This window comes from Vipera ursinii (genome assembly GCF_947247035.1).
Source record: "Vipera ursinii genome assembly, chromosome: 13".
In the NCBI taxonomy this organism is placed as follows: Eukaryota; Metazoa; Chordata; class Lepidosauria; order Squamata; family Viperidae; genus Vipera; species Vipera ursinii.
Genome location: NC_139526.1, coordinates 15,291,740 through 15,311,679, shown reverse-complemented (window position 1 = coordinate 15,311,679; position 19,940 = coordinate 15,291,740). Strand labels below are relative to the sequence as shown.

Below are 19,940 nucleotides of genomic sequence, written 5' to 3'. Positions count from 1 at the left end.
ATGTAAATCCCAATGGCTATTGCTTTATTTACAAATGTAAGATTGCACCTTGGGTTAATTTTATCAGGAGGATTGCTCCCTTGCAGCAATGATAAATAAACTTTGGGATTCCTGCAGAATTCTGTCAGCCCTGAAAGGGGGCAAAAAGCGAGGTCCAGCAGCTGAAGAGAAAGCAGGCTGTGGGCGTCAGTAGGACTGAATGAAACTTAACGAAAAGAAGGACAAGGGGTGACATGATAGCCATCTTCCCATATTTGAGGGGCTGCCACAAAGACGAGGGGGGGGGGTCAATCCATTCTCCAAAGCAACCAAAGGCAGGACAAGAAACAATGCATGGAAACTAGTCAAGGAGAGAAGCAACCTGGAACTAAGGAGAAACTTCCTGACAGTGAGAACAATTAACCAGTGGAACAACCTGCCTCCAGAAGCTGTGAATGTTCCAACACTGGAAGTTTTTAAGAAGAGACTGGACAGCCATTTGGTATAGGTTTTCCTACCAGAGCAGGGGCAGGTTGGACTAGAAGACCTCCAAGGTCCCTTCCAATTCTATTGTTGTGTTAGATTAACCTCCACGAGCAACGGCATGTACCACTGTGTGTTGGATCAAGGAATAAGGGCAGCGTCAACTTCCCCCACGTGGTTTTAGAAGGTTTTGATTAGATCCACCGCCCTAATTGCTCCAGGCAAATTCTCCACGGCCTTTTTATAATTTGGCAGATATGCTGCTTCCACAATGCTTGCCCAGCTGCGTCATTTGAGAATTTCTGGGGCATCCCCTGCCAGAGATCTATTTGAGTTTGTGCTTGGTCCTCCCGTGCAAATTATCCAACGGCTCCAATGTACAGGTAGCCCTCCACTTACAGCACTGAAAACCGTGACTCATGGCTGCATTTCACATGGCCATTGCAGCATCCCCATGATCTTTTGGACAGAGCACCTGGGAGGCAACCAGGACCTGGACAGTGGAGAATCTCCATAGACCAGGGGTCTTCAAACTTGGCCCTTTTGTGACTTGTGGACTTCAACTCTCAGAATTCCTCAGCCAGCGTGAGGGAACTATGACCCTTTGATGACTTGTGGACTTCAACTCCCAGAATTCCTCAGCCAGCGTGAGGGAACTATGACCCTTTGATGACTTGTGGACTTCAACTCCCAGAATTCCTCAGCCAGCGTGGCTGGCTGAGGAATTCTGGGAGTTGAAGTCCACAAGTCATTAAAGGGCCGAGTTTGAAGACCCCTGACTTAGACATTCATAGATCTCCATAGATCTGTCACAACAGTCTTGGTTTCGTTCCTAGCTCATGAACATGGAAGAGCCCGGTTCCTCTGCCTTCCCCCTTGGCTCCTTGGCTTAGCAGAGGTCCTTGTGCGAGCAAAGCTTCTCCCATTGCCAGTTCCTTCTCTCTGGAAGTGACAAGCAGATTCAGCTGCTGGGTGTAAAGGGGTTCGTAGTTCAGTCATGGGCCGATCTCCAGGCCAGTGAGATCTTGTACAGGGAGTTCCTTCTCCGAGTGACATATTTCTGGTGCGTCTCCAGCTCTCCAATGTGTGCCCCCTTCTCCTCCTTGCCAGGAGAAGCTGCAAATGGAGATGCAGCCACGAGACAGCGGAGACAAAGTATTCGGACTTGGATTCATCACATTCGTGGGGTCTAAATTGTCCGAGTGCCAAGCATTCTTCTTAGCTTATGGATCCAGGCTGCCCACGGAAACCTGGTTGGCAACAGGCAGGGGAAGAGGAAGCCATTCCAGAGTTCCAGGTTTGCCTGAGAGCTGCCATCTTGAGCAGAGAGCTGCGGAAGAGTGGCAGAGCCTCTGAAATTGACTCCTAGCATCTCCAAACGGGAGACGCCTCGGCGAAATCCAGAGGAAGATCAGCATTAGGCAACTTTTAGGATTAGAGAGTGTATAAGAGATATGGAGATAGGATGATTCTAACCAAAATGGCTTCCATGAATCAAATTAGATAACACCATCATCCTAGTCATGGTAGTCTTTTCCAGAATCACAATAGAGCTGGAAGGGACCTTGGAGGTCCTCTAGTCCAGCCCCCTGCTCAAGCAGGAGAACCTATACTATTTCAGATAGGCAGCTGTCCAATCTTTCCTTAAAAACTTTCCGCGATGAAGCACCCACAATTTCTGGAGGCAGGCTGTTCCACTGGTTAATTGCCCTCACTGTTAGGAAGCTTCTCCTTAATTCCAGGTTGTTATTATTATGAATATATCCTTGCTTTGCAGGCTTCTCATTTCTGCTGGCCAGCATTAATGCCCCTCTCAAAAAAAAAGACTTTTAAACCTGCAACCATTCTCTCTTGGCCTTCCACCTTCCCCTAACGTCTTTCAAAGACAATTTTTAAACTGCCCAGCGGTGGCTGTACTGTTACTGTGTTCACACAGCCTGCTAATTCTCAGTGTGTTTCACAGAGTCAGTTGAACTGACTGGAAGTTTGCACAATGCCACAGATAAACAAACTCACTGCAATTTAAGACAGATGCTAAGCTAAGATACGGTGACTGTCCCACCACTTGAAATGGTCTGGTGCTAGAACAGTTAGTTTGCCATAAGCCAGTTTCTTTCTATCCCTCTTTAAGAAAACAATATATATATATATGTGTGTGTGTGTGTGTGTGTGTCAAATGTTAACTATTTAGATTACCTTGCTAGGCCCCAAACATGGGGCAAATCTTTATTTCCTGTTTTCAGCCTATCTTGAAGGCCATCGAACAGGCTGTAGTCACACCGGACAGTTTATATATATGTGTGTAAATTACTAACAAAGAATTAAGGGAGACTGAGATGCATTTCTGACTCTTTAGTCTTCATCAGTCAGCCATACCCTTCTGAGATTCGAACCTGGGCTGACTGATGAAAGCTAACAGAGCGAGAGAGATCCTGTGGCTCAAGAGGTAAATATACTGCCTAATATGCAATCAGCCCAGGTTCGAATCTCAGAAGGGTATGGCTGACTGATGAAGACTAAAGAGTCAGAAATGCATCTCAGTCTCCCTTAATTCTTTGTTAGTAATTTACACACACACATATATATATGATCCGACATCCCGTTGGGTCGGAAAGACTTCCCAAAATCAGGAAGCCATCTTGTTTTGCTCTTTCCATCTAATAAAGGTGATCTCAGGTGAGCTGGGATGGAATTCTTCAGCAGCTGTACTGCCCCCTGGTGGAGTTTTGGAGAGCTGCAATGTGGAACAAGGGGGTTTTCTTTTTTTGGGGGGAAGCCCCCCTCCCCTTTATGGCACTTATTGGTCGACTGTCTTCTTCCAACCCGCTTAAGCAGGTTTCTCAATTAATCCGTGTCTGAAGTTTGTCCGGACAAAATGACTCACCCATTAATCCAAGGATGCTGGTTGAAAAACCAGGCAATGTTTTTCACACATAAGTAACATTAAACCTGATCCAGTTTTGCAGGTTGTGCAAACGTCACTTTGAGGTTCAGGAGTGCCCACCATTGTTCATATCTTTTAGTCTACAGGGCTTTTAATCATTTTAATTGCTCTTTTTTGCACTTTTTCCAAGGTCTCAACATTTATTTATTTTTTTGTCATGCGGTGACCAAAACTGGTTGCAGTATTCCAGGTGTGGCCTTACTAAGGCTTTACACGGAGGTACTAATACTTCACGTGGTTTTGATTCTGTGCCTCTGTTTCTACAGTCATCCTCATTCTTCACCATCAAGGGCACCATCATTCACAATTGGAGAATGAGAGGCTGATTGTTGTTTACCAAGCAGTCTGCAATTTTTGGCCCTTGTACGTCACTTTTTTTTTTAGTGCCATTGTAACTTTTAACAATGAACTGTTGTAAGTCAAGGTCACCTGGACCAGCCAGTATCGAACTGTGTCCCAAGCCAAAGGGGGGGAAAAATTGTCCCCCAAAATATTTATGGGTTGTTTTACTGGGCTTCTAATATAAAAGCAGACCACAGCTCTGAGAAACCTCTATTTTTACTCTAAGAATCTGCAAATAGGAGGGAAATGTTGTAACTTGAAAACTTCTTAGATTGTCTAAGGCCAAATGTACATTCCTGCGAGATATAAATATCAATTTGATTAGCTAGCAGGTCTTGTCAGATACAGTGTCTCAACTCCTCGGTCATTTGAGCAATGACGTAGCCTGAAGCTTCTCTAAAAGGCCGAAGGGTCTTAACTCAAGCCTATATAAGACGGGGGCTGCGTTCCAGCAAAGGCTGTAAGGGAAGGGATCTCCTTGGATCATTGTCTTGCCTCTTCTCCCTGCTTTGAAAAACAGCCACAAGGTGAGTTGAGCCTAGACAAATATTATTGCTTCTTGGTGTTGCTCTTCCACTGCAGAGCAAGCCTTAGGATCTCAAGCAGCGCAACTTGCAAAGGAGGAATTTGGTGTCCACAAAGCCAGCAAGCCAAGAGTTGTGCTTTATCTTGGTTGGTTTTTTTTTCCTTTTTTTTTTTTTTGGCCAGGCCAAAGATCCTGAGATTGCACAAACTGGGAATTTGACGTGGAAACTACATTTTGACCATCTCAGTGGGACAGAGAGAGCACGAGAGAGAAAGAGACAGAAAGAGAAATATAAATATAAATAGAGAGAGAGAGAGAGAAATAAAGAGAAAGAGAGAGTAAGCAAATGAGAAAGAGAGAGAGAGATATATAAATAAAAGTTGAAGAGAAAGAGAAATGAAAAGAGAAAGAGAAAGAAAGAGCAAAGCAAGCAAGCAATGAAGAGATTGAGAGAGAGAAAGAAAAAGAAAGAAAGTGACAGAAGTAAAGCAAAATAGAGATAGAGAAATAGAACGAAAGAGACAGAGAGAGAGAAAGAGAGAGAGGCAGAGGAACAGTGATGAAGGAGAGAGAGAAAAAGAGAGAGAGAAAAACAGGAGGATTTCATGAAAAATGATCTGTTTGCTAGTTTTGGCTGCTTTAGGTCCTAATCTACCCTCTTCCTAATCTGCACTCTGCTTATAGATATGCATTGAGATGCTGCAAATTCTCTTTTCTTGATACTGCAAGCGTCTTCCTGGCGAAGATTACCAACTCTTGCAGATCTCGTGTGAAAATGTTAAAAAGTGCAATTTAATATCTGCTCCTTCTGTTTTGTGTTTACCTCCTCTCAGCTCTGAGATGGCATTTGCCGGGATACTGACTGATGCCGATATTGCAGCTGGTTTACAAAGCTGCCAAGGTAACTTCTATACCCGTTTAACATAATCTAGTTTTCTTCAATAAGCTTGTGTATTGAAAAATGTTACTGATTTAAATGTTCAAGAGGGGAGATCAGAAAATTCCCAGCTTTCATCCTGACCTTCCCCCTCACACACAAAAAAATTTTTTTAGTGTTAACAAGAGTCCTCATTCCAATTGCGAAAGGAAGCGCAGATTACGCCACTAAAATCGAAAATCTTTTCAAACTTATTTTCTGACCTTGCACAGAGGATCATGGGGTGTTTTTTTCTGCCCTTAATCTCTTTGATCGTGAGGCTTAGGACAGTTAAATTTCAGCAATTCCCCGCCAACTGTTCTATGCTGGGCTACAGCTGCCATCGTCCCCCAGCCAGCAGGGCTGATGGGGCAGGGAGAATTGCCAGTCAAAACATCTGGAGCATTGCATACAGCTGCAGCTGGGCTGTTCAGAGGAATACTGTTGCATCAAGCGCCCTGCAGAAATCCCTCTGTAACGAAGCTGGGGAAAAACACCTCCTGACTTTTTTTATGCTGTCAAAATTACAAATTAGCACCCAAAGAATGCAGAAACAGCGGGGTTCAACGATCCGAGAAGCAGATATAGCACAAACTTCCTTTAGAAATACGGATCAGCCTAAAAGCTCCACAAAGTTCCTTTAAGATCCCAGAATCAAATGATGGTCTGATTTGGCACAGTGGGTGGAGGATTTTTTTCGAGGGGCTTAGACACCCGCCCGCCCACTTATGAACTCTGCCTAATATTGAAATGTGACCCCAGACATTCCTTCCTGCCTCTAAATATGGCCATGCAAAGCCCTTGTATAATTCAGACAACAGAGAGATGATGTTTTCCTCTGCGGAAAATGGAACTGAACTCGCTCTGGAGGATCAGTTAGAACGGGCTACAGCAATGAAGTTAGCAGTTGCTGTAAGAACGGCATGTCGATGGCAAAGCTAAGCAGTTGGACTGAAGCTTTTAACTCAGCAGCTTCTTAAGGAACCGTGTTCTTCACATGCCACCTAAAGCTGCAGAGCTCAGAGGCTGGAAGCCTCTTGTGTTTGACACATTCTTCCCCCAAGTGAGCGATAACGCAAGGATGCTGTCTGGGGATGGCAGGATTGTCCATCTTTCACTTCTGGAGAGTGCGCTGCCCGAGGCTTTGTACTTCCAGGAGTAGCTTCAGGAGCCCAAAACATCTGAAGGAAACCCTCCAGGGATGAGGGATGGGTATCCTGGAGCAGAGAAGGGGCCTCTGAAGATTCCCAAGTCCCTTCTCTCCAAGCATCACCTAAGCTAATGCCTTTCAGATATATTGCATGTTAACTTGCATACTTCCCAGTGCTGGGGGAATGGAAGGAAGGAAGGAAGGAAGGAAGGAAGGGAGGGAGGGAGGGAGGGAGAGAGGGAGGGAGAGAGGGAGGGAGAGAGGAAGGAAGGAAAGAAGGAAGGAAGGAAAGAAGGAAGGAGATACAGGAAAGGAGGGAGGGAGGAAGAGAGAGAGGGAGAGAGGGAAGGAAGGAAAGAAGAAAGGGAGGGAGGGAGGGAGGGAGGGAGGGAGGGAGGGAGGGAGGAAGAAAGGAGAAAGAGGGAAGGAGGAAATGAAATGCAATGCCATCTTTGTTTGGGAATATGATGGAAGATGTCAATGTCCCAATTTCCATTAGAAAAAGATAGAGCAAACAGAAGGAAATTCTAAATTCCGACAAAATTCGTGCAGGAAATATTGGCTGCCTGACGTAATTCATTAAACTTGTCCATCTGAGTTTTGAAAAATGAGGAATTTTTGACCTCCCGGCTGCTTCGAACCCACCTGTGTCACCGGGATTGATGCCAGAACACAGCTGGAGAGAATTTGAGTCCGAACTGATCACACAACCGAGGTCCAAGCGGTTCAGGGCCCATCTAGATTTAACGTCGGCTCCTATTTGCTCTGCTTTTTTTCAGCGGCTGATATTTAATCTGTCCCTAAACCTTTTTTTAGTGTCCAAGAATAAAGTCAATTAAGGTCAGGGCCTCAAATGGCTCCTTCGCCCCAACCGACGTGATTGGGACAGCAAAAAGTGATGCTTGATTTACAGGAGGTCCTCAACTTACAATCATCTGTTTAGCGACCATTCGGAGTTACAATGGCAATCAAAAACGCGATTTATGACCAGCCTTGGCACTTACACAACCAGCACAGAAAAGTCATATGATCAGAATTCAGGCGCTTGGCAACCAGCTTGTAATTAGGACGGTTGCAGCATCCCAGGGTCACCTAATCGCCATTTCCGATTCTCCCAGCTGGCTTCCGACAAACTAGATCCATAGGAGCCACTAGATTCACTTAACAACCATGGCAAAAATGGTCATAAAATTGGACACAACTCACATAACTTCCTTGCTTAGCATGGGAAATTCTAGTCATGAGGCATGGTTTACCTCTAGGAGGCAAGGGATGCTAAAACTTTGCCAAGCCTTAATACCGCCACACCTGGAATACCACATCCCATTCTGGTCTCCAGGATGTAAAAAAAGATGTTGAGACTCTGGAAAGAGTACAGAGAAGAGCAACAAAGATGATCAGGGGGTTGGAGGCTAAAACATATAGGGAACGGTGGCTGGAATTGGGTATGTCTAGTCTAATGAAGAAAAGGACGAGGGGTGACATGATAGCAGTGTTCCAGTATCTCAGGGGCTGCCCCAAAGAAGAGGGAGTCAAGCTATTCTCCAAAGCGCCCAAAGGCAGGACAAGAAGCGACAGATGGGAACTAGTCAAGGAGAGAAGCAACCTAGAACTAAGGAGAAACTTCCTGACAGTTAGAACAATTAACCAGTGGAACCACCTGCCTCTGGAAGCGGTGAATGCTCCAACACTGGAGGCTTTCAAAAAGACTTGTCTGAAATGGTATAGGATCTCCTGCTCAGCCAGGGGGTTGAGCTGGATGACCTCTGAGGTCCCTTCCAACTCCGTCATTGTTTTCTGCTCAATGTTCTCTCTCTTCATCTTGTGAAATTTTGTCTCCTCCTCTTTCTGTCTCCTTTTTCCAAAGCTGCCGATTCCTTCAGCTGCAAGACATTCTTTGCCAAATCCGGTTTGCACTCCAAATCCAAGGATCAGCTAGCGAAAGTATTTGGAGTTATTGATCAGGACAAGAGTGGTTATATTGAGGAAGATGAACTGAAGTGAGTCAAAGTTCAGAAATATCCCTCGGTCGGTCCCAGATTAGAGTCCTAAGGGGACATTTCCAAATACCAAAGCGCAACCAATCCTTTGCAACAGCCCATCCTCGCTTAGCAGTCGGTCGCTTAGCGATGGCCGTTATGAAAGACCTCCCCACCCCCCACCCCCAAAAGAGACTTAACAATTCAGATTCAAATTTGTGATGTTCCCTCCATAGTCAGATGGTCACATTTGGGGCCCTTGGCAACTAACCCTCTTTGAGAGCTGATGGGAGCATCCTGCAGTTATACTATTATTTACCAGTCATTAGCTTGTAGATCTCTTTTCTGGCAAAAAAAAAATACAAAAAAATGCCCAGGGCAAATAATAGGTTCACTGAGTAACTGTGGTGTTTGCTTAATGACCACCAGAAAGAAATGCAAAATTGGGTCTGTCTTGTGACAAGCCAATTTACGACCGTAATTCCCTGTTAAATCCTTGTTGTAAATCGAGGATTAGCTGCATTCTGCTCTAGGTGAGTGGAAGAATTGCTCTCTAGCTCCCACTAGTGGAAAGCTAGGTGTAAGTCTCTGCTTTGGCCATTTAGGTAGTCTAACCCAGGGGTCTTCAAACTTGGCCCTTTTATGATTTCTGGACTTCAACTCCCAGAATTCCTCAGCCAGGCATGCTGGCTGAGGAATTCTGGGAGTTGAAGTCCACAAGTCATAAAAGTGCCAAGTTTGAAGACCCCTGGTCTAACCATTGTGTCATCCCTGGGGGGGGGTCACCTGGCATGTACTTATGATGGTTGCAGTGTCCTGGAGACACGTGATCCCCTTTTGTGACCTTCTGACCAATCAGTGGGGGAGCCCGATTCTCTGAACACACATGTTACGTATTTAACAGCCGTGATTCACGTAACGACTGTGGCAAGAATGATTTGTGAAACGGGACACAACTCCCTTATTAACTCTCTCGTTTAACAGCAGAAATTTGGGGCTCAGTTGCGAACATAAGTCAAGGATGACCCTGTGTAATATCCAAAAAAATCTGCTCTCGCGTCCCATTTAATTAGAGGAGGCCCATCACATTCACTGCCTCCTCGCTCGAGTGGGGACAATCCAACATTTCTCTTTAGCTTGTCAACCTGGCTCTAATCTAATGGCATGGAGGCACAGTCGTTAAATCACAGAGTTGCAGGCTGATTCTGCCAACCGTCAGCAGTTCGATCCTGACCGGCTCAAGGTTGACTCAGCCTTCCATCCTTTCGAGGTTGGGAAAATGAGGAGCCAGATGGTTGGGGGCAAGAGGCCGACTCTTTAAACTGCTGAGAGAGGGCTGTAAAGCACCGTGAAGCGGTATATAAGTCTAAGTTCTAATGCTATTATCTGATCCTTAGGAAGTTCCTGCAGAATTTTGATGGCAAAGCCAGAACCTTGACCGACAAGGAGACTTCAGAGTTTCTGAAAGCAGGTGACACCGATGGAGATGGCAAAATTGGTGTGGATGGTAAGGAAGCCTTCATAGATCCCTCTCTCCAATGTCCAGCATGATGGGCCATGTTCCTGAAATATCATTGCCCCAGACACTAGAGAGGAAACATCCATAGGCTTAGAATTATTTAGTAGAGTTGCCTTAATTCTGTGCCTAAGTGCTAAGAGTCTAAGGGGCTGCCCCAAAGAAGAGGCAGTCAAGCTATTCTCCAAAGCTCATGAAGGCAGGACAAGAAGCAACGGATTGAAACTAGTCAAGGAGAGAAGCAACCTGGAACTAAGGAGAAACTTCCTGACAGTGAGAACAATTAACCAGTGGAACAACCTGCCTCCAGAGGTGGTGAATGCTCCAACACTGGAGGTTTTTAAGAAGAGACTGGACAGCCATTTGCCTGAAATGGTATAGGGTTTCCTGCCTGAGCAGGGGGTTGGACTAGATGACCTCCAAGGTCCCTTCCAACTTTATTATTATTATTATTATTATTATTATTATTATTATTATTATTATTATTATGTAATTATGCTGGCCTATGAAACTAATTCATCCATCCATCCATGCATCATCCAGAGGGAGGGCAAAGTCCCAGCTGAACATTTTTATTTTATTTATTTATTTAAATTTTTATGCCACCCATCTCCCACGTCAGGCGAACCGTCTGGATGGCTTCCAGATTATAAAAAAGACCGAGAGATAAATAATTAAAATATTAAAATCAGGCTATTTAAAACTTTAAAACTATGGGACTAAGAAACAGATGGTGCAAGGGTAAGGGTTGTTGCCATGAGGATGTAGCGAGATAAGCATTAGATCTGCCGTCTTGATAGCGAGACAATCCAAGAAATTAATTCCTAAGGCTATATAATAAATTGGTATGCATTGCTAAATAAAACAAGTCAGTGACTTGGAATGGTTGGAGCTCTGTTGCCTTTAGCATCTGCTATCCAAGATAGTCTAGGAACCCGCTATCTGTGGATTTGAGGAGACAAGATTCAAAATAATATAACCTTTCCTTTCCTTTCCTCCCCCTTCCTCATTTTTTTTCCTTTTCTTCTTTTCCAGAGTTTGTAGTCCTGGTTACAAAGGGTTAAAGTGATTCAAGGGAAGACCAAGCCAATTGTATTGTACAACATCCTTTCTTATTGCAAGTCAACTATTTATTTATACATTTTATACAGCGGAACGGCATTGACAATGGCCAGCATCTTGTTTCTTATTATCCGGAAACTGTGTTAACTCCCAATGCACTGTTTGACCTTTATTATTGTCCATTGTTGTAAAATTCACAATTAAAAGGGCTCTCTACATCAAAAGAGGGACAAAGGCAGAGCCCAAGGGAGAAAAAAAAAACATTGGATATTTCCTTTTGTCCGCACGGTCTATTAAGACGACTTGGTGAGGTGAGCTTTTTAAAAGATTGCACCAAGAGTTAGACAAGCGTCCACCTTCCTCCCCGAGCATATGACATGATATTGGAAAAAAACAGTTAAATAAGAAGGTTTAAACTGGTCTTTGTCTTACCTAACCAGGTTCACAAACCCTCTTACCAGTCATAACCCGTGGAATTGTCCATTCATCCATATAAAGCGTCTTCATCATCCACAGATTTTAAGCCTGTTTCTTTGCCAGATACAATTGCCATGGTGACGTTCCTGTCCTTGCTTGGTTGAAATCCGTCATGCTCAACCTTGGCAACTTGGAAGATGTGCGGACTTCAAGTCCCAGAATTCCACAGGCCAGCATGCCGGCTTGGGAACTGTGGGAATTGGAGTCCACCCATGGGTGCCAAGGTTGAAAAAGGCTAGTTGAAATGATGAGTGTGCATGCCATAACCCTAGAGCAGGGGTAGGCAACCTTGGCTCTTTTATGACTTGTGGACTTCAACTCCCAGAATTCCTGAGCCAGGAGAGAGAGAGAGAGAGAGAGAGAGAGAGAGAGAGAGAGAGAGAGAGAGAGAGAGAGAGAGAGAGAGAGCTGGCTTCAAATTCATTCAGAATTTTAAACCTATCATTGCTGGGTGGGTTTGAGGACTGTGCCAGATCTGTAATCATCATAAATCAGGAAGAAAATGGAAGTTGAGAACATCTGTAGCTAAAGCCTGGCCTAAATTAGGTGTCATATCAACATGCAATGGGGCAGGGACTGGCTGATTCATTGCAGGAAAGCGCGTAAATGATTCAAAGTCTCACTTTAAGCACTGCAATTTGGAGGTGTCCGCAAATGACGGACAGATATGCCAAAAATCAAAAAGAACAGTGCGCTGTCCAGATCATAGGTGTAGAAATGACATTTTCTTTTTTTAAAAGCAAAATAAATGTTCTCTTCTCCTTTTAGAAAAAAAATAATAATCATTGGAAAACCACACAACCTAGGGACCACTCCTTGTAGCAAAATGATTATTTGTCATTTTTGCTAAACTGATTTCCCGGCTACTCTAGGCAGCTTATGGCAATTAAAAACGGAGAAATGAAAAGAAGCGTAAACCTAACGACAGTAAAGCAATGAAACAATAAAATAAACAAGGAAAAAGGGGAAAAAATGAGAATAGATATTGAGTCATTACATAGCTTTTGGCATCTGATCCTTGAGCATCAGATTTGATGGCTGAGTTCAAATGCCAGCTGAGTTGCCCGTGTAAGCTAGCAATGTTGGGTAATCACCTTCGTCCCAACTGCTAGTTCTCAGACCCAGGAGGAAGTCCGTCCTGGAGTGGATCATCTCCAAAAGAAACTCATTGAAGATCCCTGGTGGCACAGTGGTTTGGATGCAGTATTGCAGGCTAACTCTGCCCACTGCCAGGAGTTCGATCCTGACCAGCTCAAGGTTGACTCAGCTTTCCATCCTTCCAAGGTCGGTAAAATGAGGACCCAGATTGCTGGGGGCAAATAGGCTGACTCTGTAAACCACTTAGAGGGGGGACATAAAGCACTGTGAAGTGGTATACAAGTCTAAGTGCTATTGCGGTGGCTATTGGCCTGTAGCTATCCAGCAGCTTCAATTGCTAGAAATACTTAAGTGGTCTTGACCAAGCATTCTTGGAAACAGTGAGGAATGCTGGAAAGTGAGGTTCACTTTTACAACTCACCTGTTTCCCATTGCAAATTGCTTTATTAAAAGCTTTTTTAAAAAAAACTAAGTCAGATGGGACGGGGAGATGATGATCATCACAGGAGACGCCTGCACGATCTGTCAGATGGAAAGCACACACTGTTCGTTTACTTCCAATACTGGGTATCTAGATTTTCCAACGGTAAAAACAGGTTGACCCTAGTGCCCCCCCTCCATTTGAGGGCTCTCTCTTCATATTTTGCAAATAAGTTCTTTCAATCGTCAAGGCTGGGGCCCGTGGTTGAAACTGTTCTTCAAGAAAATGTCTCCTCTTTTTCCCCCAAAAAATGTCACCTCATCCATGCCTCTAATTTGGCCAAGAGTCAAAGGCTTATATCCCATAACCAAGGACTGTTTCTGCCTCTTCCTTTCAACACTGCCACCAACTCGCTTCTTCCTCATGTGACGATTACTTTGAGCCCGTGGCCAAACAGCCTGTTGGATGTGTCAATTGTGCACCACTCAGTACTGAATACTCACCCATTCTTAAGAGTCGTTTTCTAGATGGTTAATCACTAGGACCATCCTACTGTTGAGGGAACGGAGGAAAACCTAAATAATTGAACAACTTAAGGATGGCTCTCCCTGACAATATCACCGACAGCTCAGCCGTGAGATAAGGTTACGGAGTCGCCGTGGTGATTCTAGATGATCTGTTTGGACGGTCACCTAGGTAGGGGATATCAAGCAGCTACAGCAGAAAAGCTGATCTGCGATTGGTTTCGAACTGCGGGTCGAGCAGAATCTTCATCTCCCCAAGCCGCTGGATGGATAATATTAGTTCCCCCCCCTGCCAAAAAAATGTCTCTAATCTGGACGTTTTCCAGGAAGGAAGGAAAGAAGGAAGGAAGGAAGGAAGGAAGGAAGGAAGGAAGGAAGGAAGGAAGGAAAGAAGGAAGGAAGGAAGGAAGGAAGGAAGGAAGGAAGGAAGGGAGGGAGGGAGGGGAGGGGCCTGGCTGAGAGCTCTGCGATGCCTCAGAACTTTCCTCTGCAGGCTCTCCAATCCCCTCCTCCTCCTCCTCCTCCTCCTCCTCCTCCTCAGAATTGTCCGATTCAGCTGCCGAACCCACAGGCTGACACTGAATCACAACAGTAATTAAGCTGCCCTCTTATTAATGCAGTTGGCCCCAATGATGTCATTATTCTAATTAAGGCCGACAGAAAGCAAGGCTTGAGACGAAAACCATCATCAATGAATAAAGAAGCACCGGTAACTAAAGATTGTCACCTGCACGGAAGGATCTCCTTTGTTCTGAAATGCAATTCGGTTTCACTTGGGAGACCAACCGTTTGGATAGGATTAGCATCATGTGAACCTCTGGGATGAGGTTTCAACCAATCTTCCCTGGGCTGGTTTGTTTAGATCCTGCCATGATTGTTCTTGCAAATAGCTCAAGGTAGCATCCAACACACACTATTTTGCCCACAACAACAACTCTGTGAGGTGGGTTGGGCTGAGAGAAAGTGATTGGCCCAAAGACACCCACTGGGCTTTCATGATTAAGGAAGGACTAGAACTCACCGTCTCCTAGCGATTGGTCCAAAGTCACCCAGCCAGCTTTCATGAGACTCCACTTTCTCAGGGTCTTGTGGAAGAACAGGGTAGAACAACGGCTAATGACCTCCTTTTACCGGTCTACTATAGAGAGCGTCCTCTCGTATAGTATTGTGGTTTGGTATGCTGGTCTGACAGCCGCGGATAGGAAAGTATTACAGAGGGTGGTGAGCACAGCACAAGACATCGTGGCCTGTCCCCTGACACCACTGGATGACCTCGCCAGGGCTCGCTGCCTTGGAAGAGTGAGGAAAATTTTCAGGGACGACTCACACACTGGTCGGTACCTCTTTACTCTCCTACCATCGGGTAGGAGATGCAGGAATATAGCCAGCTGTACCAACAGGCTGAAGAACAGCTTTTATCCATGGGCTGTCAGGCTCTTGAACAGGAAATAATTTTATAATTTTATGTATGATTGACTTGCAAGGCCAGTGTGTTCTGGAATTAGCTCACATGGTGTAACAAGATGGTGGGTTTGTTGTCACTGTGAGTTGTGGTGGGGGTGGGGGCACAAAGGGAGGCTCAGCCAACCTCAATGTATATACATGGTTGTACTTTGACAATAAAGGTTCATTCATTCATTCATTCATTCATTCATTCATTCATTAAGGAAGGACTAGAACTCCCAGTCTCCTGTTTTCTCGCCTGGTGCCTTAACCGGGAGATTTGAACTGACTCATTTCACTTACTTTCTTGATTTTCTTGGCCCCTTACTACGTCAGTTCTGTTGAACCATTTCATTCTTTTCAAGTCATTGCTGAAGGACAAGATTAGGCAGATGACGCCAGCTCAGCAAGAGCTATGCCAAATTTCTGATTCAACTGTTTCCAAACCTCTTTGGAGATGCCCACACTGATCCTCCCTTACTCAAAGGGTCCTTTCCAGACCCATCTAGCTTTAGTGGGCCTTGATGCTTAGCATAAGCACAAACATCTCATAACACAGAAAGAAAATTAGAACGGGTGGCCTGTCACCCATTCTCATTCTCTTTCTGCGTTCTTAGATGTGGGAGTCTCTACAGTTTTCCCCCCATCTGATTCTCCTTGAGTATAAATAGACGGGGGAAGACAAAACCCAGTTCATTAGTTAAACGCGACACCTGAGCACAGTCTCAAATGGAGCACCTAATCCTCGAAAAGGTAATTCAAGTAGCTATGGTCACCCACTAAATCTTATATAAATTAGATTACGGTACTTTGCCGAAGGTGCCGCCTTGCTAGAAATTATTTGCACTTCGGAGCTCCGGCATCCCTGCTCTGTGAATCCATTCAGGGGAAAGTAAGTAGAAAGTAGAGACCTGCCCCTGTGAAATGGAGTTTGTAATTTGCCTTCGAGGAACTGTGTAAAAGGTGACACGTACAAAAAAACCCCCAAAGGGCAGAAGCATCTCCGCTCTAAATTGTGATAAAACGGTTGTAACTTGGATGAACTACAAAGCTGAAAAATTCTGGTTCTTAATCTGATAGTAGGCAGGAAGGAAGGACTATTTCAATATGATGGATACAAACAAGAGTGATTGATGAATGATCATACGGGTTATGTAAAATTCTGGTCATTAATCTGATAGTAGGAAGGAAGGAAGGACTATTTCAATATGATGGATACAAACAAGAGTGATTGATGAATGATCATACGGGTTATGTAAACATTTGTAAAGCAATTTATAAGAGGCTATTTCTTCTGATTACTCTTATTATTTCTCACGTAACCGCTTGAGTGAAAATACTGTATTTTGTCTCCTTTTAATACTTCTTTGCTATATCTTCCTTTGGCAAAACCAAGATGACCATGAGTGACTTCCTTAATCCTTTGGATATTGCTGCCGCAGTCCAAGATTGTCAAGGTAAGATGACATTGGGGTAAATAAATTAAGAGTGGCTTTTACTAGATCAGACCAAAAGCTCAGATGCAGCCCGTTTTTGAGAGGTTTTGATTAAGAAATTTACAAACAGCTGAATTTAGTTGAAACTAGTTCCCCAAAACCGGATGGGTCTGGCAACGAAGCATTAGGCCACCAATTTAGAAAGTGTTTGGCATCTTAAATGTGTCTTGACCTCTTCAAAAACTGGATGAGGGTGCCCTCTTCTTAAAGTTTGTCCAAAAATATCTCTTGCATTGAGATGTACTAGAAACATATCAATTCAAGAGATATTTTCGGACAAACATTAACCTATGGTGGTTATCTGGCAAACAAGACGGATGTGTTAACTAATCATTTTGATTCTTAAGACTGTAGGCTTCTACTGACACGTTGATGTCCAAATGTGGACTTTTCCTTTTAAAATTGTCAGTCCGTGTTCTGGATTTTTTGTGGCTGTTGTCGAGGGAATTGGGTTTAGCATGTTGGCAGAAGTGTGTCTGCGTGCAAGTCTACTAGTCTTGCACGCAGAGGTTTTTATAAACTGAGCATCTTTAGTAGTAGGATGTATACAACAAAGCAACAGCTACAAAGATGATTAGGGAACTGGAGGTGAAAACATAAGAAGAACAGTTGCAGGAATTGTTTAATGAAAAGACGGGCTGACATGGTAGCAATGTTCCAATATTTGAGGGGCTGCCACAAAGAAGAGGGTTCTCCAAAGCACCCGAAGGCAGGACAAGAAGCAACGGATGGAAATGAATCAAGGAGAGAAGCAACCTAAAACTCAGGAGAAAATTCCTGACAGTGAGAACAATTAATCGGTGGAACGGCTTCTCTCTGGATGTTGTGGGTGCTCCAACACTGGAAGTTTTTTTTAAGAACTGACTGGACAGCCACTTGTTTGAAATGGTATAGGGGTTGAACTAGAAGACCTCCAAGGCCCCTTCCAACTCTGTTATTCTGTCTTTCTAGATATAAAAACAGGATGGCGGAAAGGAGGAAGAGGATAAGTTAACCATATTTTCTTTTTTACCTAGCTCCAGGTAGTTTCAACTGCAGAGAATTCTTCCAGCTTTCTGGTATGTCCAAAAAGAGCAGCAGCCAAATCAAGGAGATTTTTCAAATTCTAGACGAGGATAAAAATGGATTTATTGAAAGAACAGAGCTCTAGTAAGGATGCTCCACAATTTTGTGTTTTCTCTCTCTCTCTCTCTCTCTCTCTCTCTCTCTCTCTCTCTCTCTCTCTCTCTCTCTCTCATATATTCTGAGTACCATAGATACAATCCTGGTTGTATTTTCATGGGGAGAGGGGAGCACAAGTCAAGTCTGTGGACTTTCCTTCCCGACAGGCTTGTCTGAAATGGTACTGCAGGTCTCTGCTTTCTCATTTAAAATTGCACCTACACAATGAGAAAACTTTCAGTGTAAAAGGCAAACCTCTTTGAATTTAAATCCTTTTTATGCTTGTAAAAATATTTCTTGAACTGCTGGTTCCACTCACAGGATATACTAACGTCTCTGATCATATAGCAAGAGATTTCAAAATATGAAATTGTTAGAAGACTTAGTGGAAAGCCAAGTAAAAAGACAAAATGCCAAATGACCTAGGGCAGGGGTAGGCAACCTTGGCTCTTTTATGACTCGTGGACTACAACTCCCAGAATTCCTGAGCCAGCATGGCTCAGCTTGGAAACCTCTCCCTTTCCCCTCAGCGCAGCTGGCTCAGGAATTCTGGGAGTTGAAGTCCACGAGTCATAAAAGAGCCAAGGTTGCCTACCTGTGACCTAGGGCAATGTTTCTCAACCTTGGCGACGTTAAGCTGTGTGGACTTCAACTCCCAGAATTCCCCAGCCAGCCTGGAACTCTGGGATTTGAAGTCCACATAGCTTAAAGTTGGCAAGAGTGAGAAACACTGACCTAGGGTTTTGTGTGGCATCCCTAACTTATGAACGCGTCTCGAAAGAGTATCACCACAAGAAATTGCTTTTCTTCTCTCTCTAGTTATTTCCTCCAGAAGTTTGAGCAGGGGGCTCGCTTGTTAACACCGACAGAAATCGAACAATTTATGGCTACGGGAGACCACGATGGAGATGGAAAACTTGGTGCTGAAGGTATGAGTTGGTTGGCTCAGATTTGTTTGGTCGTGCAATCCCTCTTCAAGATAGCAATGCAATCAACAGATGGGTCTTTTTGAGGGAGGAGTAGGATCATTGCTCCAAGCACCATCTATGGAGGAGCTGCTAGCCAAACTCTGAATGTGAACTGAGTAAATGGTTTAAGATGACCCATTCTTCTAGCTTAAGAAATGTAGAGAAGTCCACTCAAAACCTTCCAACTGCTTCTCCTTTTATTGCAGAATTCCGGGAGATGGTACAGTCCTAAAGGACCAGAAGCGGCTTGCGTGATGGAAGAACTTCTGTCCAGAAAGAGTTCTCTTGAAACTTTCAAACCCAAGGATCCGTTTTTACGATTTGCCTCCTATTCAGTGGTGTGCTACTACAGGTAGTCCTTCAGATACGACCATAATAGAGCCTGCCCATTACAGTTGTGACAGTCAGTAGATGAATCTGACCCCACATCCCTGCTCTCCCCAATGAATCATTAAACAAACACAAGGTTCATTAAGTGGAGCATGGCATGCTTCAGGATGCGGGAGGCTCTTGGGGGCCAAGTATAGGCCCCCGTCTTCCCAAGGCCTCCCCTACCCAAGAAACCCCATGGTCCCTTCCCCACCCCTTGGGTCCCAACTGGATGCGATGGAGGGAAGAGAAGCACTTATGACCATTGCAGCATCCCCATGGTCATGTGATCCAAATTCGGACACATGGCAACCGACTCATATTTGTGAGGGTCGCAGTATCCCGGGATCACGTAATCCCCTTTTGCGACCGTCTGACAAGCAAAGTCAATCGGGAAGCCAGGTTCACGTTAACAGCTGCGTGATTCATTTAACAACTGTGGGAAGATCGCAAAACAGGGCAAAACTCACTTAACAGCTGCCTTGCTTAGCAACGGAAATGTTGGGCTCACTTATGGTCGTTGAGGGTTATTGTACACGTGAGTCCATGCACAGTAAGCAAAACCTGGAAGTGGTAAATAGCCAGTGAATGAAAATGTAACTTTTGTCTTCTTATGCAAACAGTATAAAAGCCTGTCGATGTGAAATTGTCACCAATTTGCTTCTGCACAGAAATAAAAGGGTTTGAATTCCACTTTCCTCGACTCCCTGTTCTTTTTTAAAGATCTGTTTTTTATTGAAACTTTATTGAAAGTCCATCCCAACACAAAATGAAAGCGAAAATAAAAGATTGTAAAGAAATGGAACAAGGCTCTTGAAGCTGGATCTCTCTGCTAGCCGGTGTTTGAACCTAAAAGGCAGAAGCCACAGTTTACAGCGCATCATTAATCCCTATTATTGCAAAGACAATTAAATTAACTTCTTTGATTATACGAAAGAATCGATGGATGGATGGATGGATGACGGGAAACCCCTTACAAACTTTCTGCATGAAATGGGGAAAAAGTGCAGTTGTGCAGTTATGAGTTGTGACTTTCTGAATATATATATATATATATATATATATATATATATATATATATATATA

General features: G+C 44.2%; 2 protein-coding genes across 2 annotated transcripts; both read left to right on the top strand.

Annotated features, from left to right (window-relative positions):
* Window positions 1-4,121: 4,121 nt before the first annotated feature.
* Window positions 4,122-11,407, top strand: LOC310646426 (parvalbumin beta). The gene is made up of 5 exons (XM_083372888.1): window positions 4,122-4,275; window positions 5,108-5,175; window positions 8,208-8,340; window positions 9,717-9,826; window positions 10,871-11,407. Exons 2-5 carry the CDS (start codon window positions 5,115-5,117, stop codon window positions 10,897-10,899), a joined length of 333 nt encoding a protein of 110 aa, XP_083229014.1. The 5' UTR covers window positions 4,122-4,275; window positions 5,108-5,114; the 3' UTR covers window positions 10,900-11,407.
* Window positions 11,408-11,526: 119 nt separating this feature from the next.
* On the top strand, window positions 11,527-19,534 carry LOC310646427 (parvalbumin, thymic CPV3-like). Its single transcript, XM_083372889.1, has 5 exons — window positions 11,527-12,658; window positions 16,257-16,317; window positions 17,373-17,505; window positions 18,337-18,446; window positions 18,692-19,534. Exons 2-5 carry the CDS (start codon window positions 16,257-16,259, stop codon window positions 18,715-18,717), a joined length of 330 nt encoding a protein of 109 aa, XP_083229015.1. The 5' UTR covers window positions 11,527-12,658; the 3' UTR covers window positions 18,718-19,534.
* Window positions 19,535-19,940: the final 406 nt, after the last annotated feature.

What these genes read in the sequence shown, in the direction of transcription:
- LOC310646426 (XM_083372888.1), top strand. Translation starts at nt 5,115, where the DNA reads ATGGCATTTGCCGGGATACTGACTGATGCCGATATTGCAGCTGGTTTA. An exon ending in ATTGAGGAAGATGAACTGAA is followed by an intron (nt 8,341 to 9,716) that starts GTGAGTCAAAGT and finishes TCTGATCCTTAG; the next exon opens with GAAGTTCCTGCAGAATTTTG. An exon ending in TGGCAAAATTGGTGTGGATG is followed by an intron (nt 9,827 to 10,870) that starts GTAAGGAAGCCT and finishes CTTCTTTTCCAG; the next exon opens with AGTTTGTAGTCCTGGTTACA.
- LOC310646427 (XM_083372889.1), top strand. Translation starts at nt 16,257, where the DNA reads ATGACCATGAGTGACTTCCTTAATCCTTTGGATATTGCTGCCGCAGTC. An exon ending in ATTGAAAGAACAGAGCTCTA is followed by an intron (nt 17,506 to 18,336) that starts GTAAGGATGCTC and finishes TTCTCTCTCTAG; the next exon opens with TTATTTCCTCCAGAAGTTTG. An exon ending in TGGAAAACTTGGTGCTGAAG is followed by an intron (nt 18,447 to 18,691) that starts GTATGAGTTGGT and finishes CTTTTATTGCAG; the next exon opens with AATTCCGGGAGATGGTACAG.